General features: G+C 44.2%; 1 protein-coding gene across 1 annotated transcript in view; it reads left to right on the top strand.

Moving 5' to 3' along the window:
• dpa (disc proliferation abnormal) overlaps positions 1-15,749 on the top strand; it is an 84,439-nt gene extending 68,690 nt beyond the window's left edge. Inside the window, exons 17-22 of the mRNA XM_084589910.1 lie at positions 1,805-1,898; positions 1,977-2,131; positions 4,845-4,962; positions 7,478-7,719; positions 9,058-9,268; positions 15,522-15,749. Coding sequence (XP_084446036.1) covers positions 1,805-1,898; positions 1,977-2,131; positions 4,845-4,962; positions 7,478-7,719; positions 9,058-9,268; positions 15,522-15,617 — 916 coding nt within the window. The 3' untranslated portion in view covers positions 15,618-15,749. The remainder of the gene's footprint in view (positions 1-1,804; positions 1,899-1,976; positions 2,132-4,844; positions 4,963-7,477; positions 7,720-9,057; positions 9,269-15,521) is intronic.
• Positions 15,750-18,994: the final 3,245 nt, after the last annotated feature.

Below are 18,994 nucleotides of genomic sequence, written 5' to 3'. Positions count from 1 at the left end.
GTGCCCAGTGTATGTGCGTGAAAGAAATGTGCTAACCATTTCCTTGAAGCGTTTGGACAAGAGGCCTCTGGCGGAGGAACTGCTGGTGGGCGCTTGGCAGGACAAGGGGAAGGTTGTCCCGGCAGTGCGGGCTCTGTCGTTTTTTGTGTGCCACTGAACTTGATTTGCACTTGTAAAGCAAGTTGCCATGCCTGCATATATTTTCATATGGCTTCTTCCACATAGTCACCCATCATGATCCTTTTTCTTCTCCCCTTCCCCAGTGCAGAGTAGCAGGCAGATTTTAATCATTCTGGCCAACCTCTCTGCCTTTCCTTTCAATAAATCCATCTATCTATCTATCTTCACATAAGAAAAAAAAAAAAATCTCGTGGCATAAGATATGAACAGGCACTTTTCTATGCTCGCAGAATCCATTCTCTATGCATTTGCGTTGTCTTTAAAGTAGGTGAGATTTCGCAGCGCATCCTGGTTCGTTGACAGCAATGTCAAGTTAGAATCTTTGCCCATTGACACCGTAGCATTGTGAAGAAGTCATCCTGGTAACTGACTGTTACTACGTTCTTGTTATGCCTCTAGACAAGGCCAGCATCTAGTGTGTGCGTACATACAATATTTACTGATATAATGAAATTGCTTCTTTTTTCTCGAAGACCTGTCATCAGTTGGGAGGCAGCGTTTATCATGGAGGAAAAAAAAAAGTTTCAACAGGATTTTTATCACACTCAAAATTTGCTAGCATGCAGCCGTCCAACCTTCAATCATGAACAGAAGTATGCTGCGGTTAGCTGTGATCATGTCGCCGGCTTTCAGTATTGTTTGCTTCAAAAGGTGTTTGGTGTTGTCATAGTGCCATCCGACGACAAGCACTAGCTACTGGTCTATCACAGCAAAATGCATCGAACATGCTGAACGCCTGGCTTGCTCACCCGGGCGCGCAGCAGCACACCTAACAATCCTCCACCGTTGGCTGTCCTGTCAAATCTGCGCAGTGTCTTGGCACTCTGCCAAGTTCGCCCAGCACATCACCCGCACAGGAGCTGTCTTCAAATGATAAAAACACTGTGATGTTGTCGGCACGCAGTACCTTGGCGCACTGCCAAGAATCTGCGTGTTGATATGAGGACAGTACAAAACTGAGAGACGTGCTGTGAAAGGCCAGCGCTTAAAAGGAAAAGTAAATTCTTAAGGACAGAAGCGGCATGTGTGTGTTTATTATGCAAGTGGGTCCATTACACAAGTAAATATATGGCCATTGTAGTTCTCAGCTGCTGCATCTCGATGACTGGGTACTGCGAAGCAACCACTGTGTTTTTCCTATTCATGTCGTGACTCTGCGGGAAAAGCACCCAAATATTCTGGGACACTCTGCGGGAAAAGCACCCAAATATTCTGGGACATTGGCAGTCTTTGATGCTTCACCGCTGGGCATACAGGCACTGCAAAGAAGCCACCACGATGGTTGAGCACTGCTGCTGCTCAGCTATTCATGTCATGCTCCCCCTGGTTCAACCCACTTATGCCGTTAGTTGATAAACATATTATATGACCGTGTTTTTCAAAATTATTTAATTTAGCTGGCGAATTGTATTATTCGGGAACATTTAATTATGCGGGAGATAAACAGCACAACTCAGTGCAACATTTTTAATGCCCGCTAGTTTGAGCGTATCAATTTGGAAATAGTATGATACCGGGAGCATGTCGACAAGATCCTTCTGTACTTGAATTGAAGTTACATCTATAAGGTTTTGGAACTTTCCACACGTGGGACATGCCTTGAAAATTGTACAATGTGTTGCAGGGGTGCCTTGGTGCTGAGTGACAACGGAATTTGCTGCATTGATGAGTTCGACAAGATGAGTGACTCAACTAGATCAATTCTGCATGAAGTTATGGTGAGTCAAGACCTTTTGACATAATTGCACTGCTTTTTTAAGCAGTTGGAATGACTTGAGGTTTTCTTTTTCTAACAGGAGCAACAAACTTTGTCAATTGCCAAAGCAGGAATCATATGTCAGCTGAATGCACGCACCTCAATTTTGGCTGCTGCAAACCCGGTGGAGTCTCAATGGAACACAAACAAGACAATAATTGAGAACATTCAGTTGCCACACACTTTGCTTTCCAGGTAAGGTGATACAATGCGATTTCAGCTTCATGGCTTGAGGCTTGAAGACACCAGGGCTCATGACAACAGTGCAGTACTAAGCTGCTACTGCTGCATTAATATTAAGAGCACCTCAGAACAGAAAATACCATATTTTCTCGTGTGTAACCCGCACCCCTAACTTTTGGGAACTCGTGGAGAACCCACAGAAGCAGCTCATGGAACCCTTAAGAAAGCTATATAGCAGACGACACATGTAACAAGTTAGGCAACTTGCCAAACACTGCAAACCTTCCTCAATTCAGACCCATTGGGAATGAACGGATTGTACTTGCATAGGAATGTCTCCTTAGTGACAGGAGGGAAAAATTAGATGTCTTGAAACGAGGTGGTTGCTGCCTGTTCGTTTGCAGTGCTGTAGATTCTTGCATTCGACATTTGCATCGCTAACAGTAAAGGCAGCCAACTTGCTATTGTTTTTGTGGGAAACAGCCTCCAAAATGCCACATGTACAAGGCTTTGTTGCTTTTACAACATTCTGGCGCCTAAAGACTCCCCTTTTTTCTACTTTAGTTTGAAAAAAAAAAAAAGATTCTTGTAAACAATTTCTGGTGCATTTATATCTAAGAATTCCATTGTCTGTTTTCTGGCCCTCTTTTACATGTTACTAGAAAAACATATTTTTGCTGGTCTAGAAAATTTATTGCAGTTAGCCTTTAAAAGTGTCCTTTGGTACAGACCGGGCCCAAACATACCCTTCAAGGTAATGATCAGCATGTCAGTTACAAAATGTGCACTGTTTATGTTTAGCTAATGCAGAAACGGGCAGTGATGTGAGGACTGTCTCACTTAAGCCCAGGGCTTTGTTGGAATGATGGTGACTGCCACATGTCTTGTGAAAAGCAGGTCGTGAACTCTCTCCCTTATAAAAGTTCTCTTTTGCCTAGCTAGTCCAGTTACAGTAAACAGTCAATTGCAGTGAAACATCACTTGAGAAAACTTCAAGGGACCTTAGGAAAAAGTTTGTTAAAGTGAAGGTTCATTCAACTGAAATAAGTATGTGACAGCTTGTTGCCATTAGGTAAAAAATATTGGGTGGTGAAATTGTATTTCAACCCATGTATTTGTCACTCTATGGAACGTTTCGCTAACTAGCACCTTGCAGAGAATGCTGTAATCTTCTGCTGCACTTTTACACTTAGGACTGCAGCAGTTGTGAAGTCGGTCATTGTGTCTAAGCACTCATACGATTCCGTAGCGCGCCCGAACGCGATGCAGCCATCCACTGCTTGCGTCAAATCCACTGATGTCGAAAAGTGAGGTGAATTCCATGGCCGCCTCTTGAATTATGGGCATGAACCGGAATGTTCCAGTCTTTTGCGGAGAGGCCAAGGTCTGCACTTTCCGATGTGGCCACGATTCCTTGGTGGTGGCTTTTAATCGTAGACAACGGCAATGGAGGGATTTCAAATGCCTTCGCAATGTCAACTTAACGCTGCCTGGAGTCCAGCCTACGCAAAATGTCCCATTTTTCGTTGATAGTCTGGTGCTAACGTTTGCCGCTCATGGTTGACCAGCACACTTACACTTCCTTGTGGCTAGGGCAACTAAGTATAGCAGGGCTGAGGCTGTGGCTATGGCTGTGAAGCCAACTAAGTGCACTAAATGTGAAAAAAAGAACACCCAGCAATGGTTTCGGCTGGTTACGAACTTACTTAGGTAGCCATTCTAGTTCGAAGCTAAATGGCTACTTTTCGTAGCGCGGTTGGCGCGACACTCAACGTAAAAAAGGGCGGGTTTTACTTGTTGAAGGGCTCAGTATGACCTAGGAGACATGGGATGGTGGCTCGGAAACTGTTTGTAAAACTGAAATGCGCAATGCATTGAATTTCGTTAAACTGAAGAGCGTTTGCATTGGGTTCAATGGTGTTATGGTGGAGGGTTTAAAAAAAGTTTGTACAACTGAATACTTCGTTTAAATGAAGTTCTTTCAAGTGGTGTTTTACTGTGTAACGAAAATCACATTTGACATTCAGATGAGTTACAGTTGAGCCCCACCGTATTTAGAAATTGCATTCGTTTAAGGTTTCCGGCTAATCAGATTGAAAGAGCTTCTATTTCAAAAATGTTGTTTCAATTGTTCCATCTCAGTTCACTTAATGCTTTCTGGCTTCAATACTGTCAAAGATATGGGAAAACTTGCAATTCCAAAAGTTGTGCAGCATTGACAAGCTGCAACTGCATAAACTAGTTTTTCTTTTCTGTTTTGTGGTCACTACAGCACTGCTTTGCATGACATGTTCAAGATGTGTAATGAGTCCATCCTTGTGCAAGTGCCTCAAACAAGATTTGCTGCACAGTTCTGATAAGCTACGATTGCTACACCAACGTACCAACTGCAGTGGCTCAACTAACTTTGTCATTTGTCATCCCGCAACCCAGCTCAAGGTTGTGGGATGAAATCTCGGCTGCATTTTGATGGCACTGGAATAATAAAAAATAGCTTCTTTTGCAATGTTTGTGCATAAAAAAAAACCTGAGGTGGTTGCTGTTGCGAAGTAATATTACTTTGTGTAATTCTACCACGTTTGGAGATCTCACTGGCAAAAAAAAAAAATATAGAAACATCCCGACTTCTCGGGTCTTTGAACTGAAAATGTCCAGCCTTTTGAGGCAATTTAATAAACCATATATACTATGAAAAAACGGCTTCCAAACTTTTCTTTTCTTAAAGGTTTGACCTTATTTTTCTGATGCTGGATCCGCAAGATGTTCGTTATGATCGAAACTTGGCTCGACATCTTGTTTCTTTGTACTACAAGAAACCTGAGGAAGCAGAAGAGGAACAAATGGTGAGCACTCTTCTTTAGATGCCTTTGACAGTCTAGTTAGTGCTACTATTTTATTGATTAGTCCATTTAATTCAATCTGCAATGGTGTTGGAGAAAAATGGAAGCTGTCACTTGACATAGCATGTTTTCGAATGGGTTATTTGAAATTGTAATGACTGCAGTGAGATGTACTTTCCATTAGGACCATGCTGGATGCCTTCACATTGAGCTGAAAATAAAATTCTGGGGACACTTAAACTCTACCTTTGGAGGGTATGACGCAACAGTGTTGTTGTCTCCTGTCTGCGGCTCCTTGTGAATTGTCATTTGCATACATATACCTTGCTACTCACTTAATAACTAATCCTTAATTTATAGTACCCCTGTTATGTTACGTGCTCTTTACCATGCAGTCATAGCGAGGCTCTTAGCACGGTCATGTTGTGTTGCTGGTTTTGCTGGGGGGGGGATTGGTGTAAGGTACAAATTTATTTCAGGGAACAGCATGGTAGGCTTGTGACGTACCATATCACCAATTTTTTTATTATTATTTTTTCTTGGAAGGAATCGCCCAAAAATTATATACACATTAAAATCAAGTAAGGAAAATAAACTATGCCACCAACACTCTAATGTCATAAGTATTGCATCATGGTGGCTTGATATTTATTGCGCATCGAATCACCTATCTTCCTAGCCGACTGCAGTCAGGGTACGAGTAGGCCTCATGTGCATCTGATGTGTCCCATCAGCAAGCTGTCGACCTGAACTTGAGCTAGCATGGAAGCATTGGCTACAAATATCGCACAAAGTTCGCTAAAGATGCCAAGTTGAAAAAAATGGTCATCTGCTGTACAGAAGTGGCTGTTGGGCTGCTTCATGTGCTTTTGTTGTTCCTGAAACTTGCATGTTTAATTGGCAGAAGCAAAAGGACAAAATTTTCACCAGCAAGGTGGCTCGAGAGGGTTACAGTGGGACTTCTAGGAATAGAAAAGTCAGCCAACCTTATGCACAGCAACACTGAGCTGACCACAGGCCTGCTGTTACGGAGATGTTAAAAGTTGGGCATAAGCAGCTGGCAAGGCAGAAAGGCCGAAGTGGACGGAGTTCAAAACCAGAAAATACTTAAAAGTTTCTGAAAAGGCATGGATTTTAACTTCATGAGCACAGGCATCTGCCAAGAAGGCATTTGAGGCACTGGCACTGTTTGCTTCATTGTGACTTAGAGTAGTTGCAGTAAAGGTTGGTTGTTTTGTGTGAGCGGGAGGTTCATTTCTTAATCGAAGTATAATAATCTGGTGCACATTACAGTGGAAGGCATTCCTTTTTTTTACTGAGCACAAAGAACTTGTGGGCACTACAGTTCAGTAAATGCATTCAATTTGTGGCAAATAAATAAAGTTTTGGTGTGGGTGTGGAGTAGTTTTAGTGCTGTTTGGAGCTAAGGGTGCCCTGCGTTCAGAATGGTTGATTGCTATCGATGTGCGAATATTTGAAATTTCAAATATGAATCGAATATGTTTGCAGTTTGTCAAATATTTAAAATATGCCAAATACAAAGAGAATTTTCGAATGGTCGAACTCTACTGAATTTTCTAAAGTCTTCGGATGAAATGAGAAGTCGTTAATTTGGCCTTCAAGGGATCGGGAAGGTTCGAATTACCAAATGGGCCTGAAAAAAAAAAATCGCTCTGTCGCGTTTTGAGGATATTTCACTGCCTAGTTCTCATGTCGAAGAATTGCAGGGAGACACGCAGTTTCAGCATACTGGGAGCAGCATCAGGATGCGCACGTGGCAAATATGCATAAGCGTCACAACAGCGTGATGCCATGCCAAAATAAAAATGGGACAACTCCAATGCACTGAGCAGCGTTCGCAACTATGCGACTGGTCGATGCACGTTGCCTTTTCGCAGAGGTCTCTTTCAGAGATTGTTGACTGTGTGGGTTGTACCTCGACGTGATCCCATGTCCAAATCAGCGAGCATCCAATGCCATAGACTTACATGGGCTTGGGACCGCACTCCTAGTTCGAATTAGCTGAATTAAGAGGTCTGTTAATTTGCAGTTCATTTGCAGACACTTGTGATATAGCTGGAATTGTGCTTCCTCAATCAACCATAAGAGAGAGCACACTTACCGTAGTGGTTCAGTGGTTGAAGTGCACTACAATTGACCAGGCAAATGGAAAAGAAATGCAAGATGTCCATGTACTGTGCAATACCAGTGTGTGTTAATTCCAGACAGACTAAATTATTTGGAGCTCTTCGCTATGGCGTCCCTCATTTCCTGATTTGCTTTGGGACGTTAAGCGCATAAATCAAACAAAAATTATTCAGCAGTAATGGGAAGAATAAAATGGTAAACAGCTCCTGCTTTTCTATGAAAGGCTATTCTGGTTGTTGCTGGTTGCATATGAAGCAAGCTTTATTGTGGCATAGTTGATAGCAGAAATTATGAGAGCATGCTGTATTGGTTATAATTAAGTTTTTCTGCAAGGTTTTTTTCATAAACTTTCTCTTGCTTTACCTCTTAGGAGCTGGGGCTGATGAAGGACTACATCGCCTATGCACGCACCTATGTGCACCCGCAAATGAGTGAAGAGGCTGGCCAGGCATTGATTGAGGCATACGTGGACATGCGGCGAGGTGGTAGTGGCCGGGGCCAGGTGTCAGCCTACCCCCGCCAGCTAGAGTCTCTTATACGCCTCTCTGAGGCACATGCAAAAGTCCGTTTCTCCAATGTTGTGGAGTTGGTGGATGTTGAAGAAGCCAAAAGGCAAGTCTTGTTTTTAACTGTTCTTGCTTTTTGTTTGTTATATGCATGTCAATAGAAATGCAGTAGTGGTAGAAAATTTTCATTATTTACTATCTTTTTATGCTCTGTAATTTTTTTTTTTTTTTTTTTACAAACAAACAAGGTTAAGGGTGTAGCACTAAAAGCATTTCATAAAGCAATATATTGTTCGTTTGGTGGCCACTTTAGCTCTTTGATCTGATCATATGCCCGAAAATTTATTAAACATCTCTGTTGAGTGAGTAGACTGAATTTACATAGAACGAAAAGTATGCTGTTTTAAGTGCCCATGAAAGTTTATTTAGCAGCTTGTAAATGGGACTCATTCAGTCTGCACTTCATCTTGTCCTCATGGCAAAGCTATTTGCCATGTAGTACTTTACAAAAAGCCAACATGCTTAACAAGAATGAAAAGCTGATAGATTCATGAAGAACAAGCCTGCAACAGAGCAAATTTCAAGAAGACAAATACAATACATTTACAATCTCACCAGATCTGGAAAAATATTGTCATCCGAAATTTCTATCGTTCTAAAACGAATCGTATCTGCATGATGGAAAACGGGGAAGTGCATTTGTTTATTTATGGCTACACAGCCATGGTTGTGGTTGCGGTGCAGGTTGCATGTCAGTGCTCAATGTTCATGGTGTATGTACCATGTGAAGGGAGTATTCTTAATATTTCAAGCTTTCACTGTAGTTGTGGTTATCAAACGGATCATCCCATGCCCTTAAGGCACCGCGATAGGAGCCATCACATTTCTCCTAATGAAGTCACGTTTCCGCTGAATGGGCGCCTCGTATGTTGGCTCGTTAGCTTTCTTTGATGCTTCGCCCCGCTGCACCTGTGCACTGCAGGAAAGGAACTGTGGCAAAGCGGCGGTATTAATTTTTCCCTTTGTGAACGCTCATTATGTCCGGTTGATCGCAAAACGTATTATATGGCCATAGTTTGACGAAATGTCGAACGTAGTAACTGGGAAATCGTGTTTTCGGGGAACATATTAACCGGGAGAAAAATAGTGTTTCTATGGGAGATGTTTTACTTACCGCGATTTTGAATCTATGAAACAGGAAATCGTATGAACCAGGAACATATCAATGAAATTCTACTGTTTTACATACCTTGGTTGTATCAAACTATCTATAGTTTTTTACCTGTTCGACTTTACTTGCTTTTCTTGCTGTTGATGGAGTTCTATTGTTATGCTGTAATTACTATATAACTACCATAGTAGGTATTTCATTTTGCATGCACGTAGTGTTTTGTTCAGCAGTTTAAAGTTGTTTTTGTTTTCTCTCTCTCTCTCTGAATGATAGGCTGCACCGAGAAGCTCTCAAGCAGTCAGCCACTGACCCTGCTTCTGGAAAGATAGATATTTCGATTCTTACAACAGGAGTCAGTGCATCAGCGCGTCAGAGGCGTGCACAGATGGCGTCAGCACTTCGCAAGATGCTTGAAGCCAAACCTAAGTCTCAGAGCTTGGCGTACAACAAGGTCTTTGCTGAGTTCAAGGAGCAGTCGGATGTGGTAAGTAATCTTGGGTAGAGCGATTTCAAATATTAAAAACTAAGTTCAAATCTAATCAAATACAGTCAAACCCAGATATATTTAACTTGAAGGGTATCGCGAAATAGTTCAATATATCGATAATATCGATAATTCGATATACAGAAATCGGCTTGAGACGCCTCATGCGATTGTAAGAAATGATATCGTATTTGTCGCGTAATCAACCCCCTCGTATAATGAACGTACCCTCAACTTTTGGCCGCCGAGAATTTAAAAAAAAAAAAAAAGCATTAGTCGGTGGCACGTCCGTCCGTTTCGGCCATCGCATCCACAGCTCATTTATTGGCAGCATGCCAAGGTTCTGCGCACTGATAACTTCATGGCATTTTGATCTTTTGGCTATACTTTTGATGTTAGCACCTGCAGTTGCGGTGAGCGAACTTGGCGGTGCCTGTGATGGCTTGGTTGCACAAGCCTGGTTCGGTTTATCATGCCATGCTTGGGCGGGGGGAGTCCACTGCCACAAAATCATTGGAAAGTGTGATAGCTGCAAATGCCGTTTGAAGCGAACAGTGCCAGTTGGCCGAATGCTTTCGTTGATTCATAGATGGAAGGATGGACGACTCGCAAAAAAGAAAAACCTGCTGCTTCATAACGTCCGGCGCCATAGCTTACGCTTTACTGCACATTCAGCACGATGACAAGGATGGATGACTCTCAAAAAAGAAAAACGTTAGAGGGTCTCTTAGGTGTCTCTTAAAAGGAGAATGGTTAGAGCCTACCCTTCCATCATTTGCCTCTCATCGTTTGCCTCTTATCGGCGTTTGTTGCACTGTTACATATAATTAATTGGTTTACAGGCGCAGTATCTGTCGCACTTTCTCCGGCAAGTGTGAGTTTGGACGGTGCATCATCGCTCCTGTCGCGTAGCATTCTTAGCGTGCGTTCAAGTATGGGATTCCAGATGGCACGAACGCTAGACAAGAACACATCTCGTGGAATCTCACGCACGGAAATTCGTTCCATGAGCCTAGAAAAGCTTTCGCCTTAAAAACAAATTTGCCGCTTCTTAACGTCCGCAGCCGCCATTAGCATACACTACACCACATATTCAGCACGAGGACAAGAATGGCAGGGGTGGAAGCTCTGCTCCAATTGCTCCATTCTGCTCCAAACTGCTTTCCCTGCGCCATCCTGTTCCAAAATGCAATATTGTTCCAAAACTGCTAACTGGCTGCCTCAATATTCTGCCATCAAATTTGGCGGAAAATGGGAACTATGTCACAGCACCAGGGGCAAAGATATACATGCAATGCATCTTGCACTGGACATAATACAAATGAAATTTTTGTAAGGGAAGGAAGCATGGAGCATAATAATAAATATTTGTTCGTAAGTAAATTTAGTATGAGCCACAGATGATTGGAGATAGTTAATTGCGAAAAAAATGCACTATGCATGTGATGCGGCGAGAGCAGCAAACGAAGCAGATAGCAACTGTGAGCCGTTAGAAAACTAGTCTGGCTGCAAAAAAAATACAAATGGTTTTGCAATGCTTTTATTATGAAAACAAGCCAGTACTTCTACATCGAGCCACTTTGTCTATGACAAGCACGTCACGCCTACATCAGGCAAAATCATACTTGAAGCGTTATGGGTTGGTACGCCAAAGCTGTCAATAACGAGGAAACTTCTCAAGAGTGTTAGAAAGGCATATCCTACTGCCAAGATATTAAAAATGAGCTCCAGCATTGCTCTTGCAAAGAACGAACTATTGGCAGGAGGCAGTGAAGTAAAGCTGAAGGAAGCTATACCCTTCTATGCCATCTTTCTGTATCCCAAAGCTGTTCCAAAATGCTCGAGCATGTTTCCACCTCTGTAGACCTCCTCCATGTTTACAAACAAACAAGGTGGTCGAGGTGGCGCTGCATTGTCTGCGATCCAACTGTAGGCAAAAAGCACGGAAGTGGCTCTTGACATCAAGCTTGTCAAGGCATGTTTTTATGGTTTAAAGGCGCCTTTTTTGCAGACAAAATAACCAGTGCTCGCGAATTTATCAGTCCAGGCATAGGATCAAAAAGGATCATGTAATACCCCATATTTGGGGGCTTTGAACTGTATTCTAAATAAATACATAGATATGCACAGGATAGGAAGTGTAAATGTGCCCATTAATCTGAACTCCAAATTAGTATTGCTGATATAGACTATAGCACATCGAAATGGTAGACACGGCATTTGAATCTATCCAGTCGAAATAGGTAAACGTGTTAGGTCATACTAGGTGTTCAGTTATGAAGTGCACCAGCAGGCGTTCCATTTGCTGCTAGTCTGTTCCAAGTTGTTACTAAGGTCAGCCTGTGTTGTCTTGTGTGAGATGAGTGCAAAGTTAGAAAGGCGTTGAACTCGCATAAAAAGGAATCAGCAATTGGAGGTTTTTTATTTCAGAAAAAGAAAATGGCAATTATCAAAGGCATTTGGCCTTAGCAACGTGCTCCAAAACATAATTCAAATGTTCCAAAACTCGTTTTGTTGCTCCAAAATGCTCGAGCCTGCTTCCACCCCTGGGATGGTTGACTCTCAAAAATAATACAGTTAAACCTGGTTATAATGAAATTGTAATATGTCCACGATTTTTTGTTACATGCAGTTTTCGCGTGGAGACCCAAAAGGACAATGTAGAACGAAAACCAGATTAAGAATGAATGTGAGGGAAACCACCTTGAAAGTGTTTACAGTAAATCAGAATTATTCGAAGTCATACAAGCGGTAAAAAAGCGCATCTGCGGCGGCAGCCTCCACCTCCTCTGCGGCTCGCGTAGCGCTTCTACGAGGGAGCTGGAGAAGAAGGTGGAGGATGGAGAAATCGGTCTTGGGGGGAGTGCGCGCGATGGCGGCACCAACGCGCATGCTCTCGTCGCCACTGGAAACCGGCTCTGCCTGGCGTCGCCAGCGCGGTCCGCTGTTCCCGCTACAGAAGCGCGGGAGCCCGCGAGCAATAGGCTCCTAAAGCATCGTTGGGCGGCGCTGCGGCTCCTGATGGGCAGCGCCATCTGTGGCAGAAAAACACACTGGGACGCCGCCGGCTCGGTTCGCTGCCTTCGCGACGTGCGCCACGCGCTTTCTCTCGGACAAGCGCGCGCCCTGACGCGCCCCCGCAGACATATCGCGACATGCCTCCTGCATTCCATCTTGATGATTGGACAACCTCCCGCGTATTTCCAGGAGGAAACGTAATTATAGGCGAGAGAATTTTTATTAACGTCTGCACTTTAGAGCAGACGACAGACGGCGATGAGTAAATATTGATTGTGAATGCGTTTCCCACGTTAGCGAAAACCTAGGAAGTTTATCTCGAGGTAAGTCAGCTATGTAACTATATTGTCATATATTGTCACGTAGCCGTTTAGGCCCGTAACCAGAAGGTTGGTTTTTAATAGGGGGTTGATCTAGCAGGCACAGGAGGGCAGGTCCAGAGCACCGAGTGACAGCAGCCGACTTCAGCTTCTTCTCATCGAATGCCACGAGGCCATTTCTTCGAGTCTGCGCACGAGACTCGATGAGCAGCCGCCTAGCGGCTGCTGCTGCACACTCTACATTATAATATGTTTAAAAACTGCGGAAGTATTACTCTGAAATAAAGCTGCTCGCTTGTTAATCATCGTTTTGACCTGTAGCATGAGATCTATATACGGTTTTGTTTTTATTATTACGACGTTACTAAAGCAAATCTTGCAGTAGAAGAAGAAGTTATAGTCCGAAGGAGCTGTTTCTTCAAAGGCACGAACGCTAGCAGTCTCAGTATACTTAAAAAATAAAAAAAAAATGATAAAAAAAAATTCTTTGCTACCCAATTCTTGGCTGATCCCCCTCTGTGGGTATGTGCCATAAGTTATTTGGACAACAGCAGTCTCAAAAGCACATGCCTGCTCCGCACGCTGCACGCGACATAACCGGTTCGCTGGCTCGGAAGGAAGGTGAAATCCAAGCTTGTACTACAATCGTGCTTTATTTCGGTTCTTACTAAATGGTTGTGCTTCATTTATACTTGGTTTGCACTTACGAAACCTGTGACGTGAATAGGGTGCTCCATGCGAGTAGTGTCAATCGAGCCATAACTAGGATCGCTTTTGTATTGCACTTCCAACATATTTTTGTTATGAATAATAATAATGTTGGTTCATTTATTGGCCAATTTGCGGAAATCTGTAAAAGCGGCTCAGCCAAGCATGTTTCTCCCCCCCCCCACACACACACACACACACACTCACAAAAGGCCTCCTTCCTAGATATTTTCTTGGTCGTAGGGTACATTCACACATCATTGTCGATCGCGGACGTCGCACACTGGATATCTGTTGATTTGGTTGTTTTCAGAGCACTCTCAAAGCAGGGAGAGAGCACAGAAAATCGGCAAAGCAAGACACGCGCGGAGCGAAGAGCAGGATAACCCTCCACCCCCTTAACTTCGTATACATGGTGTTAAACCATTGTACTCTTTTGATGCCTCTCTAAGACGTCTTTGTCAACTGTCGAACATTTTTGAGTTTATGGAGAAGGGGAAAATTAGCCCTTTTCGTTTCCACAAAGAACGCGAGACTTCTCAGAATGCTGACATGCGGTTGGAAAACAGGTCTTGTGGAAACGCTTCCAATGAAATCTGCAAAGTTCCACACGTGAGCCTCGTCTTTTGGCGCTTCACCTACTATTGTGGCTACCCATGACACAATGCTACTTAGTACCTCCGTTTTGCATCAGCGGAAGCGTTTTTGTACCGCCAAATAACCAGCAGGCGCAACTCGATCGCCGCACGTGCACAGGAAGCTAGCGGAGCGTCTGCTCCGGCGACGTCCCATCGTTTCACATTTCGCCACCATGCCAGGAATCCGGCGCTGCCATCGCGCGGCGAAACTTGAGCTTGTGTTCCCTATTGCGTGGAAGCGATGGACGCGTGCTGCTTGCCCCGCGTCTTTTTCTGTTATTTTTGGCCGCTTTTAGCCACGAACTATTGTAATTCCACGTTCCGACAACAGCGAAAGCAGCAGAGACGTCTGCGAAGAAGATGCGGCGTCTGCGCTGAAATGCGAAGCGCGCTGTATCAATTGCGGTCGCTCGTTGCTATGGTAGGCGTTCTCTCACTTCAGTTCGTGTTTTATCGTCCTGAAACTTGCAGGGCTGTGCCAAATTTTCAGTGACTAGGCACTAGCTAAGAGACGGTCGGCGCCACGAGTTCGTTATATTGAGGTCAACTGCCGCGGTTCGTTATATGGAGTTTTCAAATACATGCAATTCAATGAGGGCGGCGTTGGGGAATTGAAAAACTTTGTAATATTGGGGAATTCGCTGCATGGAGGTTCGTTACATAGAGGTTTAACTGTAATCTGCCTCTTCTTAACGTCCGCAGCCGCCATATCTAGCTAACACTGCTGCATGTTCAGCACGACAACAAGGGTGGACGACTATCGGAGGAAAAACATCTGCCAATTTTAGTCTGCAGCCGCCATAGCTTACGCTATGCCGCACGTTCAGCATGTCACCCACAAGACGCACATCACACGTCACTCGCCATGCACAGCGGATTCACAACACACCCTGGACAAAGCGTCCAACGTTCTGTCTGTCACCGGCTGAGCTGGCTTGTTGGCTTATGTGTACGGGCTGCTGCGAACGAAGACCGGGAAAGTGAGAGGAAGGGGGGAAAGCTCAGCAGAAAAATGGGCAATCCTTGCACTTCGCTCAATCGCGTTGTTTGCCCTCTCCCAAACACTCCGGCTGTATTTTGTGTCTGCTTCCATGGAAGTGTCCAAGAACCAAGATTTCCATGGAGAAGTGTCCCTGCCTGCATCGAAAGCCTTCGGGCATCTTCTCGCTGTTCGCCTCGTGGAGAGAAAAACTCGCCACATGAATGCATACCTCGGCTTCTAGTCAATAACCCTGGTCATTAGGAACCACTCAATAAATGTAGATAGGACATTGATGTCCTACAGCAGTGCTGCAGCATGCGAACTCTGCTCCCCTGGTTGCTGTCAGTATGAACGAAAGGGTAAGGTGGTGCATACGCAAGGAAGTGTGCATTCACAAGAACTAATAAGGAACAGAACTTAAAAGAAAGACTACTGGTTTGTAGTCTAACGAAGGATTAGGGACTTCTCTCACTGTCGTTATATTCATGTATAAGTACTTTTTGAAATTCTAGGACTGCATGCATGGAAAGTATTCAAAAGTGATCTTGCTAGAGTAAAGGTTTTAATTGCGGCATATTTTATTGCAGATGGTCACAAGAGAGATGTTTGAAGAAACCCTCAAAGACATGCAAGATGATGGTTTCCTTCTTTTGATTGGAAGGACATCTATTAAGCTTTGCTAGTGTGCTACTCGACATCCTGGCTTTATTTGTGTTACAAGTATTCAAAGCTGTAATGCAGGTTGCTGTTCACATACCTTTGTACAATATATGCTCCTTTAATAAATGCCCATGGGCCTGGGCAACACGTGTTCATGCACTGCCTCATCATGTTGCTACATGCTCGCACTAGTAAAGTGTAAGCATGTTATACGTGACAACTTTCAAGGAGCTGCAGTACAAACTTCACTTATTCTTACATTTCCAAACTACCACAAATGACAGAAATCGGTGTTGAGTGCAGCAAATACTGCTGTAGCTCGCACCAGGGTGCATGCAAGCGACTGAAGGTGACGCGACATATTCCAGCAGAGATCAAATTTGCTCGGTACTTTAGCTTTGCAGCCATTAAACAGTCCTGTTTTCTGTAACCTTGATCTGCTTGTAATTTAAGCAAGTGAACACTAGCCTTTGCACTGTCTGTGGTTCTCCTCCGACTTCTTTAGTACTGTTACCTCTACCCGTAACCAAGTGTTTATCCAGCACAGCACTAATCTTGTCATGTAGAACACCCGTCTGTATATGGTAATCCATAAAGAAATGTTATGTAAGCTCTTTACAGGTAAGCAAGGCTAAAAAGGATAATAAATGTTCAGCTTTTCCTGACAGCCATGGCAAAAGGTATGTTGAATCTGTGAGGCCTGCGCCAGTACAGCAGCGATAGCCAGGGTAGTGAGCCTGTCTTGTCAAAGGTGGGCTCCACTGATGCACGGGAACAGTCGGAAGTGTGAAGAATCTGCTTCCTGGTAAACAATGTTTGGGAAATGCGAGACAAGTGCCCAGCCCACAGCTTTGTATTTTTGTTGATGTTTACATGCATGAGTTGAAACCACAGTGGTTTTGAGGTTAGCACGAGCCTAATGGCCTCTGTTCGGCAATCTCTGCAAGAGCAAAGTTGCTAGATGCGACACATATTGCAGCGAGGACATGGCTTACTGCGGGCTAGAAAGCCTCTGTATTGAACCTAAGCGTACAATACTACAATGCATGTGTGCTTGCATGGGAAAAAAAAGTCCTAGAGAAAAGGCTGCTGAGGAAGTAGCCTCTCGGAAGTCCCAAAGTAAAAAATTAATTTCTTGGGAACCCATTTGGCAAAATGTTGCACTCTTTATTAGATTGTATTGGCTGAGAATAGAGGTAAGCATGAACTGTTTCAGTGTTAGTCACACCCTGGTCATGCAATGCACATTGTGCCATGTAAAGACCTCCATCGATGAAGTTCAGAATGGTTCAGAGAAACTCTTGTCCTCTACCACTCTTTCCACCACCATTATTGCATTTATGGGTGCCTGCCCTTAGCTTGCCATGGTGAAACGACGTCTGTGTTCAATGAAGAACAACTTCAAAGAAGAAGGAATAGATTGATTTTCGCACGGGCTCTTGTGGTTCATCACGCTTCTCGGCCTTCTGTGTTAGGCTTCAACATGAATATTCTGTATTCGCAGGGGGATAGTGCAAGGCATTCACTTAGAAGTTACCATCTTGTTTGCCCACCTGTAGGTACGAGAAACTTGTTGGATCAAAATTGTGATAAGTTTTAATAGGTATTGGAAACAACATAATGCAACATGTTGTTATGACCGTGCATGGTCCGCACTTGCGCGCTCTATTGTTCGCCTGTGGGCATGGATATGTGCTGTTGGTGCAAGGGCGCTAAGTGAGCCTGTTTCCATGAATCCTTTTGTGTGAGCCTGTTTTGCTTTGTGGAGACCCTGCAAATGCCAAATTGGCCCTGTCAAGGGAATGTCTAGAAAAATACAAAGAAATGGCGCCCTGTGGGAAATAGCCCGAAGTGCTTTCGTTCAATTGTTCACCCTTCCCGTCGAGAAGCGCTATGGTCAAGTGAGGAATGCCTATTGTCCAAAGGAGACGACGTCCGCTGACGTACAGGACAAGAAAGGAGCATGACGCATACGGCCATTAGAGGAATTCCTGGGAATGCAGGAAAGATTTGCAATTGCCGGAAAGGGACAATGCTGGGAGCAGTATGTGGCGCGCATGTGCACTTGGGTTTCTGAGAAGGAAATCCACTTGCCGGAACCACGATATCGGATCTTTGCAGAAGAATAGAAATGTACCTCCTCGCCGTTCCCAAGCTCTTCCCACCAACAAGTGACCACGCCCAACGAAACAATGCCGGACCAGTCAGTGCATCAGACCATCAGTGCAGTGATGTGTTCGATTGGATGCCGATATCTGAGGGGCGTGCCCTGGAACTGGTTGGTCAGCATCTTCAGAGAGGAGCTGGACATAGGGGGTTTTAAGGACATTGCAGAGCACGAAATGACGCTCTGAGCCCTGGGTAAACGGCTCATCCAGACGCTTCTCGCTTTGAACTCGTAACGCTTGCCATTTTGTTGATATACCCTTCTTTTTCATGTAAATAAGTTCTCTCAAAATGTCATTAAACCTGCTTGTATATATTTTACCAACTTCGAAGATTCAATCCTTCATCAACCCGGAGTCTCTGCACGCTACCAAGTGAAGGCCGGGTCGACTTAGTCCCAGCGTCACGACAACTGGTGGCAGCGGTGGGATCAGAATCTACAAGCCACAACATCTGGTGATCAGAGGTGGCATCTCAAGCAACAAGCAGGAGCAACAATCGGCCAACAAGAGAGCAGCTCGGAACATCGATCGCATGTGTGGGTGAGTGCTTGGCTTTTCTTCTGATGTGGACCAGGTTCTAGAACAGGGTTAGATTTTAGGACTGGTAAAGAGTGTTGAAACGCCTTAGGTTTGGTAGTTTGCACAGTTGTTTTGGAAGTAGCCGACACTCGGAGTGATCATGGACCTACAAAAGCTGCAGAAACCGGAACTGTTGCTATTGTGTGAGGAATTGGGAATTGATACAAGTGGTTTGGCATGAAAACCCTTGATTTTAAAGGCAATCACTGATTTGGGAACCGATGATGAGGAGCTCAGTGAAGCATGGAACCTCATCGGACAAAAAAAGGAGGAGCAACTCAGACAGCAGAAAGAGCGGGAAAAAGAGGAAAAGAGGCGTGAAATTGAAAGAGAAGCAAAAAGGCTGGAGCAAGAAATTGAGCTCCGGAAATTAGAACTAGAGTTGAGCAAGAGGTCGGGCAATTGTCCCCAGCTAGCGGTACCTCTTCTCAACAAGGAGGCAGATTTCAAGATGTCAAAGTACATGCAGCCATATGTGATATCAGGGAATATCGGTCAGTATCTGGCTAACTTTGAGCGAACCTGCGAAAAACTGTCCTTCCAGCGAGACACGTGGTCTCAGAGATTATTGACAGTTCTGCCCTGCGAGGCAGCGGAGGTTGTCGCGCGGCTAAGCAAGGAGGACGCGGACAACTACGAGAAGGTCAAAGCTT

The sequence above is a fragment of the Amblyomma maculatum genome, chromosome 1, assembly GCF_055883805.1.
Source record: "Amblyomma maculatum isolate TAMU_Amacu chromosome 1, ASM5588380v1, whole genome shotgun sequence".
Lineage (NCBI taxonomy): Eukaryota > Metazoa > Arthropoda > Arachnida > Ixodida > Ixodidae > Amblyomma > Amblyomma maculatum.
This window is presented reverse-complemented; position numbering and strand designations above follow the sequence as displayed.